The following is a 12,272-nucleotide window of genomic DNA, read 5'->3' as shown; positions in this document are numbered from 1 at the left end:
ATATACTACTAATAATAATATTATTATAATCCGTTGAAATGTATGTCAGAAAATAAGGCGGGAGACAGTAGCTTCGTAAGCTCCACTGAAATTCGAGGATAAATAAAGTTATGCATGAATGAATGGATGTATATCGGTTGTTCTATTCATACAATACTGTATTCCACAGCGGGTTTAGAACTTACGCGATGCCACAGGAATCAGTAGTTGAGTAAGCTTTAGAAGTTTTTGAGACTGAGCAAGGGTTAATCCGCGCTCTCCTTTCACTGCCATGTGTGATGCCCATTCACGTGGGCACGCGCAATTTTCCTTATAACATCTCCATCGGACTCCAAATCGATCTCGATGCCGTGGGCAAATCGTCGTACCCAAAATGTTATCATCTATCTCAAAAACACCTTTGAAAGCAATTAATAAGAAAACAATAACTGTTAGTTTCGCGGGCAGTGATACAATATCCGGCTGCACTGATCAATGTACTCGCTTCAGGGAAGACTGGAAAAGTGAGTGCTCGCAGTTTCGCACAAGGATACATGATTACATGGTCTTACATATCTTGCTTACTCGATTTTCGCAATTGGAGCAATTGCTGAATACTCGTCCACAAAGGAGCGTTTACGTTTGCGACGCTAGCCGCAGTGCCGAAGTGAACGAAAGTGGGTTTTGCGCGGTTCACGTCGGCTAGAGTGAATTGAGTAGAATGGCCGGTGCAGTGCCTTAGTCGACTTAAGCGGTTAAATTGAGCTGAGTTGACTGGTTAGTGCCGCGGTGCTTGCCTCATGGATTAAAGAATGAGGTATATCCAACAACACGACTGCGGCACTGCGGCAGCAGTGTTTTTAAGGTCCATTCTTGTGGGCGGCTATTCTGCTTTTTTTTAGGGGATGTTGCTAATACCGGGAACGCAGAACGGGGAACGGGGAACCGGGAACTGGAGTCTGGGAACGAGTGTACAGCGGTAACCCGCTTGAAAATTCAAAATGGTGTACGAAACGACGTTTTCAAACACTGATTTTATCGCTAGGTCGCGTTGACGACTAGCTTTTATTTAAATATTGCCTAGGCGAAGCCACGAAGCCCAGTATTCCATGGTGAGTATTTCAAGTCAACGTTTCTGCAATGGTTGCATTTGCAAAGAATATTTTTCTGTTTCTGTCATTAAAAACGAATAGATGAATTAAAAGCAGATCTATGGAACATTATGAAACTTTTTTTATGCTCTTAATAATAACACATAACCCTTACCACAGCTTATTCCATAATCCATGAGAATAAAGGCAGGAATTTTTTTTACAGGTCAAAGGTCACAGGTCACGTTTCTGACAGATCACTGTGTTAACATCACTAAAACAACCCTAACTGTTTCCTAGTGAAAGTTTAGGCCAAAATAATAGTTTTTAGGCCTACGGTTATCATTAATAAAGGATTTGAGTTGTTTTAGCATCGTTACCGCAACAGTGACCTGTAAACCTGTCCTGTGACCTGTGACCTGTGACCTGTAAAAAATACCTTCCATGAGAATAATAGCGAACCCCTATAGTTCTTCAAGAGCTCACTGAACGTGACTGTAAGGGTGCACAACAACTCAGGTGGAAACAAGGGAACGAGACTACCAGGATCACGTTCTGCGAGAAGTCAGAACGGCCATTGAACCCGGGATCTCTGGATCTCACGACAAGCGCCCTATCCACCTGGCCGCATTGGTGGCATCGTACACCGCAAGCTCAGGTCAGTTGATACATCACCGCTACCGTGAGGGGACATATCCAAGTCACATGGTGACAGACATTTTTAAATCGTCTGCTAGAAGACCTCTATCTGTTTCTATTCGTGGCCGAAAATAAACTGATTGAAATTTTATTGGAATAATCTTCCTTTCCTAACTTGGTTGCTCAAAGCTCTCTTTCATGAACTCGAAAATTAGTGATACTTTCCCGAGGCCAACAATGTTCAAAATCCTCCCATCTTAAAATAACAGTAACTAGCTTTTCCCAGTAACGAATCCATTTCGTTTTGGCAACGTAGAATTCGAAAAGTTTGGTCGCTTACCTATATTTTGAGCAGGGTTTGGAACATTCAACCACAATTGCATGAACCACCGTGACATGAACCACGATGGTCTGTATGGATATTTAACCGAAACGGGTCGCTGGGCCCTGGGTCGTCCCTTTCCTACCGTGTGACAAATGAAGCAGTCACGCATCGATGCATCATTGCTTCGCATAATTACTGAGAAGCAAATGGCGCAGTCTGTGCTTGTCATGATATACAATTTCCTCAGTCTTGGAAATGTCTTTCTACTACTCCTTCCGTTATTTCTTATACATTACATTATAGTGCGCCTAGAATTCAGGGGCATGCCCCCGGGACCGCGTTTATCATGCCTCCCTGTGCTAGGAAATATTTTTTCCCTTGATACAAGAGCAGAACGACTGACGGACACTTATCGAAGGTAGGCTGAGATTATTTAAATCGCATTCCTTGTGTTATTAATAAGATTTGAGACTGATATCCCACGAGGGTCTTTGATTTCGTTGCGAATGGCACTTCTTCAAACCGTCGTCCGTAGCAGTTGGCCTGTTGATAATTTGACATAAGTGACATTCATGGCCCTGTGTGTTAATTTCTAACTGTTGGGTGCAATTCATGGCAGAGAGTCTCCTAGCCCTCGTAGCTGGTAGCTTCGTAGCTTCGTTTTATCACGGCATTATTCAATTTAATACGCGAGAGTAAATCGAGTTGGCCGCGAGTGCCGTGGTGTCACTCGCGGCTTCGCCGCTTTGCGGCCGCTCGCACTCGCCGTCAACTCGCACCTAGAAGTAGGCTAGCACAGTAGATCTATGCATGTGATAAGTAAACATGCTTCTGACGAGATTTTTAGTCAGTCAACACATCTTGTTAATGAAAACATTAACCCTTAAAGAGCCATGTTTGAGAAAATGATCCTTCAAAGCGGAAGTACCACTTGTTTGTATGTCAACTTCTGTACGCAAGCACCATGATCAAGACCACGCGGTTGCTCTCCCTGAAAACCTCCTCAGCTGCTTTAGAGTGTTGAAGAAATGCATGAACAAATTGGACTGTTTCGTTAGGGGCCTTCGACATTTTAGTTTCAATAGGAGTAAAACGCAAAGCATGTTCTTGTCGTTTTATGTCAATCAATTTCGTTAGTTCCCAACCGCAGAGTTGTATTTTTGAATTTAAATTTATCTGTAACTGAATAATAATCACATCTGATGGTGTATGTTGTAACATACGAAACATTAAGTTTATAAAAGATATGCAGTTCAAGCAAATGTTTGTAATCGCTGTTTGCGTTTTATTCATATTCACTTTGTTGCCGCTAAATGTCAACTGGACGTTTAGGTCAGACAACACCTCCCCCCCCCCCCCCCCCTTCCCCAATCCCACCTCCTTAACGTCCACTTAAAATTTTTCTGTGTTAGCAGTCCTTGTCTGGGCTCCAGTCGCTACAGCTGATTAAGAATATTCACATGCACTTTACTACAGGGATAGGTCAACGATCAGTATCAATAAAATTGACTGCTTTAAGAACGTGGCGAGAACTTCATGCATAAACTCTGGTTTGTCCTTCCTGTACAACTGCATTTTCCTGTTGATCCTATTTGTATCTCCTTCTAAATCCATTTTCCCCGCCATGTATGCATTACTCTTTCGCTACTCTGATGCCGCGAGCTTTCTTCTTTGTTCGGCGAGATGTCAAAACAACTAATTGTAAACCTTGTTTGGAACGACTGTGAAAGAAACTAAACGCACAGGGTACCTGATCTACAACGAAGCAATATCTAAATGATGAAACGTTTATCGCGCGCTTTTTTTTTTTTTTTTGTTTCGGCGAAACAAAGGTCAAGGTTTTGCAAAGTAAAGTGTTGTTCGATCAGCCAAAGAAAAATGGCGAGAGCTTAAGGATACAGTAAAAAATTCACAACATAACATGTACAATTTATGGTGACTAAAGACAGAGTTTAAAAGATTACAATTTATACTCTTTTCTTGTTCAACTTGTCCCTCTTTCTCTTGAATTTTGTGACACGCGTTCGTAGTCAATCTCAAGTAAAACATGTTTTATGGCCCAAGTTATTTTCGCTATGTTATAAAACAATTGGTTCATGGTTTTAGCTGTGTGTCTATCGAGTTATGGATGCACTGGAGAGATTGCTAAGCACTCAAGAACCTACTCTTAAGCTTCTTTAGTGCGTAACAACCTCCTGCGTGCATCTATAACTCGATAGACGCACGCTAACCATAAACCTTAACCAATTGTTATCAGTAGCAGTCCGATTGAAAATACCGAGCTTACTTACCTAGAGGTACTTCAGGGTACTTAAAAGTCATATCCAAAGAAGAGAACTAAAACTCGGTCGGGAAAGCAGCTTGATGGCCTCGAGGGATATATATGTAATATTATCTTTGATGCATAGTAAATGATCTTACTCAAAAATCAGAATCCAGCTTATCTTGTCTTGGACCAACCCTCTAACATTTCTTTGCAGTCTTACAAAGAGGTATGGCCATATTTTCTCTTTGAAGCTTGGAAGTTACAAGTTCGTTGTCGCCGGAACGCCCGAATCTGTGAAAGAGGTGTTAGTCACCAAATCTGCTGATTATGCAGGAAGACCGTCAACGTATGCCTTTAATACCATCTCTTTAGGTGACTGAATTGTCTCTCTCTCTGCTGGTATTTTTTTAAGAGAAATTGTCAAGTGTTGCAAGTTCTCATTAGTCAGTTTCAGTGAGAGTCCATTCCCCAAGAGTAATAATCTGATATCAAGTTTGTACACATCAGCGCCAGAAAAGTGTCCATAGAGCGTTTTCACATGACGTAACGGCGGCCATGTTGGTGTTCCAAAACAAAGAAATGGCGGCCACAATGGTATACCAAACTAATCCTTCGGGAATTGAACTCTATTTTTATGCAAATACTTTCTTTTGTTTCAGTAATTCAATATGGCTGCTGGTCACGTGAGTGAAAACGTTCTATTTTAAACCAGTTTTGCGGAAAAATAAATAATAGACCAAATAGGCTGTTTAACTCTCCCACCCACGCATGCGCAACACTCACAGATTCTTTAGAAACTGGAAATTTCTATGATAGGAGGTGCTTTTTTTCAGTAAATTGGCTGATTGTTAAACTCCATTCTTGCATCAAGAGTTGTGCCCCACCCGTCAAATTTCCCACTCCCCGGACACAGGAAATAGTCAAATGCACGGGATTGCCCGGAAAAGGGGGGGGGGGGGGGGGGGGGGTTTTTAGTTTCGATTTGATCGGCGCATAATCCAAGAGTGAACGTCTTCGTACTTTGCTTCAGTTTTTGCAAAAGAATCATTTCTGAGGCTCAATACTTCAGATTCAGGTTCCATTCGTAATAAAACTGTTCATACCATTCGTATACTCCCTGTTGTTTTGCGTTTCCATTAGTTAATTTGTCCCACTTCGCACAACTTATCACGCCGTCCAAGGAGTTTTTACTGACATTTCAGTCGTCACGAATTATGAAGATGAGCACCTCAACACTTGCTTTTTTTTTTAGGTGGTAAGGGTATTATACTTGCTGATTATAACCCCGCGTGGAAGTTTCATCGCAGAATATTTACCACGGCGTTGCGCCAGTATCTCTCGGACATCCCTCTGGTGGAAAGCCGGATCTCAACCCAAGCAGCGAAACTGGTACGATTTATAAAAGAACAAGAGGGGAAACCCTTTGATCCCGCTAATTGCTTGATGCAAAGTGTTGCTAATGTCATTTGTGGAATCACCTTTAAAGATGGCTACGACACGTCAATCCCAGAATTGGAAAGGCTTTTGAAACTGAATGCGCATATGATAGCGAGTTCCGATGATCTACAGTTGCTGCAGATGTTAGATCTCTTCCCGCTCGCTCATTACCTTCCTCTCAAGGCCTATGATCGAATTCTTACCCCTGCTTTTGAGATGTACGACATCATTCGCAAACTCCTTGAAGAAAGACTGCAAACGTTTGATCCAACAGCACCGGTCGAGGATCTTATTTCAAGGCTTCTTCGCACCAAACATGAGCTCGCGGCTGAGTGCTGTCCCAGTAACGAAGATAAAACCGCTCTTCTTTCTCAAGACCATTTGGTGATGACCATAAACGATATGTTTCTCGCTGGTTACGAAACAACGAGCACTGCGCTGAGATTTCTTATTGCTTTCTTGGTGAACTCACCAAAGTACCAAGTTGAGATTCAGCAACAGTTAGACGAAGTGATAGCCGGAAGAAAGCCTTCTTTGAACGACCGACCCAAACTTCCCCTCGTTCAAGCAACGATCTTGGAAGCTCTTAGGATTGGAAACGTTCTACCGCTTGCGATGCCTCACGTAACAATCAATGACACAACACTCTGTGGCTACCGTCTTCCAAAAGGCACCTACGTACTTGCCAATATAGAGTCCGTTAACATGAATGACAAATGCTGGGAAAACCCCACCGCTTTTAACCCCCACCGCCACATTGACGACGAAGGCGACCTTATCACCAGTCAGGGAAATTTCTATCCTTTTGGAGCTGGACGACGGGCATGCGCTGGTGAGTCTTTGGCTAAAATGGAACTGTTTTTATTTGTCTCTTGGTTGTTTTACAACTTCACTTTCGTTCCTGAAGATGGTCACCCACCAAACGTCAAGTCTGCTTTTGTCCAATTTCCCACTCGCTTCACTGTACGTGCTATCACACGAAATAAAGAGAAGCGTTCTTTTCTACTTTCCAGCGCCAAGTGAAGCAAGCCCGAAATCAGTGTCTCTTAGCTCGTCCTGTGAAACGCTGATCTTTTCATTGGTCTGTTCAAGACACTCCATCTTAAGCTCCTATAACCTCGAGCCGCGTACAACTCCCATACTGCAATAAGCGACAAAAGTAGTTGATAAATGAAATAAAAACGTTTAAAACGAATCCTACACAAAGTAAAATAACGTTCATTGTGAACACCCAATCCCCACCCACGCAGTGGCTTCCTTTGATAGGTGAAGTCATAGTTTCAGGACAATAATAATTTTGTGAATATTTCAAGGATATTAATCAAAGAAGTCCATTCTGATCATCTTTTGTTTGAAAGTTGGAACTTCAACTCACCTTTCATCGTCATCAATATTTATTGTAATATTTACAAAATGTTGAAACGCAGTTCCCACGGGCCCGAAAATAGCCAAGGTAATCGACGCGGAGTCGGGTGGGAAAAATATGACAAAAATACACTAATATTTAATAAAAATAGTGCAAGCAAAATTACAAGTTCAAGACTGTACAAGTAACCATTACAAAATTAAATCAATCAATAAAATATTAATAATAATAATTGTAATCATAATAATAATAATAATAATAATAATAATAATAATTACTACAAAAAGCCTTCTTGTTGGGAACGGCAAGAATCTTGAGAAGAACACTAGACACCTAAGGCCATAGGTCGTGGCTTGATACCTAGTTTACAAACCACGCTAACAACATATCGTGTGAATGAACGAAATAATAATAATAATAATAATAATAATAATAATAATAATAATAATTCAGTATATAACAGGGAAAACGACGACTCCAAAGTGTGGTATAAACAAGCGATCCCGAAAGCAAGCACGGAAAACGACAAAGCTAAAATTCTCTGGGACACGCCTATATATATAAAAAAGGCGCCAGAGAATGGAGCATACAAACGAGACATGACGATCTTTGATAAGAAGAACAAAGTTATCATCCTAGTGGAAGGAACTGTATGTAATATCGGACAGATCAACGATAGGAACGATTATAAGAAGAGAAAGTGTCTGGATTTAAGACTGGGTCTTCGAAAACGCTATTTTTTTAGTCCAGGAACTGTTGCCTAGACACTGTCCGCAGCAAGTTTCAAAACAAATTGTAAACTGGAAAGGTATTCAATACAACAGATAATAATTAATAATCATAATGGATGATTGTGTATAGGTGGGAAGACACAAGGGGTCATGTTGCAGCGACATGTTGCAGCGACAAAAAACTTGTGTAGTCTCTGAGGCGACATGTAGCAAGGAGTCGGGTAGTGGGGACACGTCTTAACATGTGCACACACATTAAAATGTTGCGGGTACATGTTTCTGGGACATGCTGCAGCGACATGTCCGCTCGTGTGAACTTATACTTTTATAATAGTGCAACACCAATTTTGGGATGATTTTGTCCCCGCGCGACGTCTCCCATGATCGATTGGTGTTGCACAGTTATAAGAGTATCAGTTCACTCGAGGGGACACGTCGCTGCAACATATCCCTGAAACACGTACCGGCAACACTTTCATGTGTGTATAAAATTTGGAATTTTGTCCCCGCTACACTACCCTAATGTATGTCGCCTCAGTGTGTACCTACACACCTTTTTGTCTCTGAAACATGTCGCTGCAACATGACCCTGCAAAGTGACCCTTCGTGTCTGTCCACCTTAACAATATTGTTGTAATAACTGTAATGAGAATAACAAAGATATAATTTATTCTAACAGTTTATTCGACACTGGGCTGAGTGTTCAGTAAATCCCGAGGCTATTTTAGCAAAAATGGCTTTTTAAAAGGATAGTGATCTTCACAGGGACGTAGCGTCCATATCCCGGGGGGGGGGGGGGTATTCCCTTATAAGGGCTTAATGGGAACGTGCGTTGTCTCCAACAGGGTATCGAATTTATTATTTTATGTCTTAATCAGGGTATCGATTTATCAAATTTTAAATGTCTTAAACAGGGTATCAAAAATCGGAATTCTGTTTTAAAATGGGTAGGAAAATCAGCGATATTTGTCTTAAACAAGGTCAGGGTATGAGGGGCCGCGCCGCACCTCCCCACCTAGGGATATATCGAGTCCCCCTCCCCCGGGGTCCATATACGCACGTACGCCAGTGCGTACAGCTCAAATCTGGGAATCCTTATTCCATGGAGACATGGAATAATTATAAAATCGGGGCACGTTTTTTAAATTTCGAGTTAAACTGGTGTCTCTCCGTGTGAGTATTTCCAGTATCTTTTCATTAACCCAGAGACGCCTAGCCAAACGGATCCAACATCATCCTACATTGTTGGATGCTTTTGAAAAGTGTCGAAAGAGGTGACCAAACGAATGCAACACGTTGAATCATAGTTAATTAGAGAGGACTGGTTTGGAAGCTCGGCAAACATCAAAGGAGCAAACAAAGATGCCAAGATTTAGGTTGGAAAGGCCACGACCGTGCACAACCTTTTGCACTCATACACCATGCATGAATTACGACACCAACTCGTTTCTATTGGTTAGTTCCTCAGTACGGAGTAACCAACTATTGCGTTTTGTGGACGGTCAAGGCCAAAAAAGAGAACAAAAACCTACAACAAAGAAATTTGTCGGGTTTCATAACCATTCCCCTCTGTTAACTATGGTTGAATACAGAATTTTGGACTCAAGGGTCTGGAACCAAAATCTATCCAGAATTCTTAGAAAACAAACTTAATTTTTCTGGGGAAGCATGTCCCCAGCCGTCCCTTCTTTGGGCGCTCGAAACATTCTTCGTGTGCGTACACCTTCAAATCTCACGCTACGAGCCTGCTTCATTATTTAATGCGCAAGTTTACTGTAAAAGAATTCCTAAATTTAGGACCAAGTCCCGAAAAAGAAGAAAGATTTGGTTGAGCATTAATTTGTTGACATAAAAAAAAATCTCGGCATTAGAGGAGCTTGCAATGTATCCTTTCAACCAGGCAATTAAGCTCTAATAATGAGTTTCGTCATTCAAGACCGTTTGTCATGTGAGTGCACATTCTGCTACAGGCGGAGATAGTGCTCTGTTATAGAGTGTTTTCACTCACGTGATCAGTAACCTTGTTTTTGTACCGAGAGAAAAGAAAACGTTTGCATGATAATAGAGTTCAATTTGGGTACACCAACATAGCCGCCGTTCCATTGTTTTGGACTCCGTAACGTCACGTGAATGAGATACTCGTCCTTCTGAAGTGTTTTTGCCTTCCTTTAATAGCTCATTTCCGAGTTGCTGCATGCCTCAGCCGGTCTTTAAAGCGAACCCTGGTGCACAACCATTCAAGTGAAAATGAGTTACATATTCTTATGCAAATCAAACTCATTTTCTTTACAATAGTTGCGCACCAAGACTCACTTCTCAAGCGAGACAAACAGCAACTCGGAAATAGCTCATTGGTTAGGATTGTCACGGTGGTGCTCTGAAGAATTTTCCAGAATTTTCCAAAAGTTAGTTCATTTCTGGCCTCGTGAAAGAGGGCATCCGTTCAAGCAACTTTCGCCAGCTATCGCTCAGATTTTTCACACCCGATGTAGTAGGAGAGGCATTATTCGAAAGATTCGAAACCCTTGCCTTACGTTTCGTGTTAACGTCATCTGCATCATAAACAACGAACATGTTTTCCCTTCCATTTTTAATATATTCTTCGAATCTGCCATAAAGCCATCTGCCATCAGGCGCTCAAAGTTTGAGGCGATATCTCGAAGCAGTAAATGTGGTTGGTTTTATTTCACAGCGTGACAAGGACTCGGAAAATACTAAACATTTTTTAAAAAGGAGCAAAACCAATATAACAATACCTCATCAGAATTTCTAATCGGAATAACAATGGCTCTTTTGTCTTGCGCCCCTTAAGTCCGCTATATTTGCACTCGGGCAAGACAAAGTCCATCACAGTGCAGTATAAAAAGAAAAGAGTAGTTATCTACTTACGCAACAACGCAGAGAAACCTTTGACGGCACTTCAACTTCAAATATTTGCACATAGGGCAAGGAAAAGTCCATCACAGTGCAGTATAAAAAGAAAAGCCTATTACTTATCTACTTACGCAACAACGCAGAGAAACCTATATGATGATGGTGGTCTCCACATTAGTTGTTCTTGTCTCCATCCTGGTCACAGGCGCAGTCAGCTTAGAGCCGAGAAACAAATCATGTACTCCAGGGAACAATCACAAGTTGTATCCTTCACCTGAGGATTCACTGAAGGCCTGCAATGTTTACAAGGAGAACTCGTGCTGCACCAGCGAGTTCACCGAGGACCTGGCAACCTCACCCATACACAAAATTGGCAATTTCTCGTGGACTCAGTGCAACAACACGCTGAGTCCCAGATGCGAGGCATTTATGGTCCACATTGAGTGCTTTTATCGTTGTTCACATAACACCGTCTTTTGGAGTAACCCGGATTATCCTGCTGCGATTTTTCATGCGCCAGTTTGTGCCAGTTTCTGTGATGACTGGTTTGATGCTTGCAAGAATGACCTAACGTGCGCTAGAAACTGGCTAACTGGCTTTAACATGTCAGAATATGGAGAAAACACTTGTAAAACGCCCTGTAGAAACTTCAGCGATTACTTTGCTAACGGAACCAGCCTTTGCGAAGACATGTGGGGTTCGAGTTTCCTTTACAGGGAGACCGACTGCCTGCATCTGAATTTTACACTCCCCAACCCAAACGATGATTTGGTAGCGAGGTTGTTTGAAGAAAGCCCCAGCCCCACAGCCTTTGCATCTACTGTCACGTTTGAAGAAAGCCCCAGCCCCACAGCCTTTGCATCTACTACTGCCTTTGCATCTACTGTCACGTTTGAAGAAAGGCCCAACCCTACAGCCTTTGCATGTACTGTCACATTTAAATTGAGTGTATTGGCCTTTAATTTGTTCTCTTTGTTGCTTCTACAGAATTGATCATGAAAGAGCGTTTAATGCGGCAGATAATTTCAGTTGTGCGCTCCATCGCTTTGGTATTCCTAATTAAAATTGTACTCGTTGTAAATGTGTGTCGCACTGTCCTTCATACAAGGTCACGTTTTTTTCCCTTCACTGCTTTTTACCAAACAAGATAATATTTAAGTTTCAACTTATATTGGTTCAGTTCTGATTGTCTGCATATATATAACGTACGCATAAACAGTTTTATTGTCAGTTCCCTTCGCATAAGAGAAACTGCTAGTGCTGGTGATTTTGTTTGTTCATTTAAAGGCCAAAGACTAAAATTAACTGCTTTTAATTAAATTGATGTGAAGCCATTAGTGTCATCATTGTCTTCACGAGTACGGGCCTGGACAAATGGCCTCAACATTTGCTTCAACAACCATTCGATTTTGTTGAACGATGTTGACCGCTGAGGGGGAACTCAAACGGTTTTAAGTTCGATTCAACATGTTTCAACTACGACTGAAAGGGAGTGGCATGGCAAACGGTTCCGACATTGCTGTTCAACAAAATCGAACGGATGTTGAAGTCTTTTGCCCGGGCG

At 41.8% G+C, this 12,272-nt stretch overlaps 2 protein-coding genes across 3 annotated transcripts; both read left to right on the top strand.

The window, feature by feature from the left end:
- Positions 1-2,240: 2,240 nt before the first annotated feature.
- Positions 2,241-8,154, top strand: LOC137994981 (steroid 17-alpha-hydroxylase/17,20 lyase-like). 2 transcript variants are annotated; one of them, XM_068840555.1, is made up of 4 exons: positions 2,243-2,452; positions 4,515-4,672; positions 4,960-4,983; positions 5,553-8,154. In XM_068840555.1, exons 1-4 carry the CDS (start codon positions 2,262-2,264, stop codon positions 6,758-6,760), a joined length of 1,581 nt encoding a protein of 526 aa, XP_068696656.1. In that variant the 5' UTR covers positions 2,243-2,261; the 3' UTR covers positions 6,761-8,154. The 2 variants fall into 2 exon arrangements, with proteins under 2 accessions (XP_068696657.1, XP_068696656.1); XM_068840556.1 differs by lacking the exon at positions 4,960-4,983 and having other exon boundaries at positions 2,241-2,452.
- A 2,520-nt stretch (positions 8,155-10,674) lies between these two features.
- On the top strand, positions 10,675-12,042 carry LOC137994980 (riboflavin-binding protein-like). Its single transcript, XM_068840554.1, has one exon. It carries the CDS (start codon positions 10,862-10,864, stop codon positions 11,699-11,701), a length of 840 nt encoding a protein of 279 aa, XP_068696655.1. The 5' UTR covers positions 10,675-10,861; the 3' UTR covers positions 11,702-12,042.
- Positions 12,043-12,272: the final 230 nt, after the last annotated feature.

This window comes from Montipora foliosa, chromosome 3 (assembly GCF_036669935.1).
Source record: "Montipora foliosa isolate CH-2021 chromosome 3, ASM3666993v2, whole genome shotgun sequence".
NCBI lineage: Eukaryota > Metazoa > Cnidaria > Anthozoa > Scleractinia > Acroporidae > Montipora > Montipora foliosa.
Note: the sequence above shows the minus strand (reverse complement) of the source record. Positions and strands in the feature narration are given on the sequence as shown.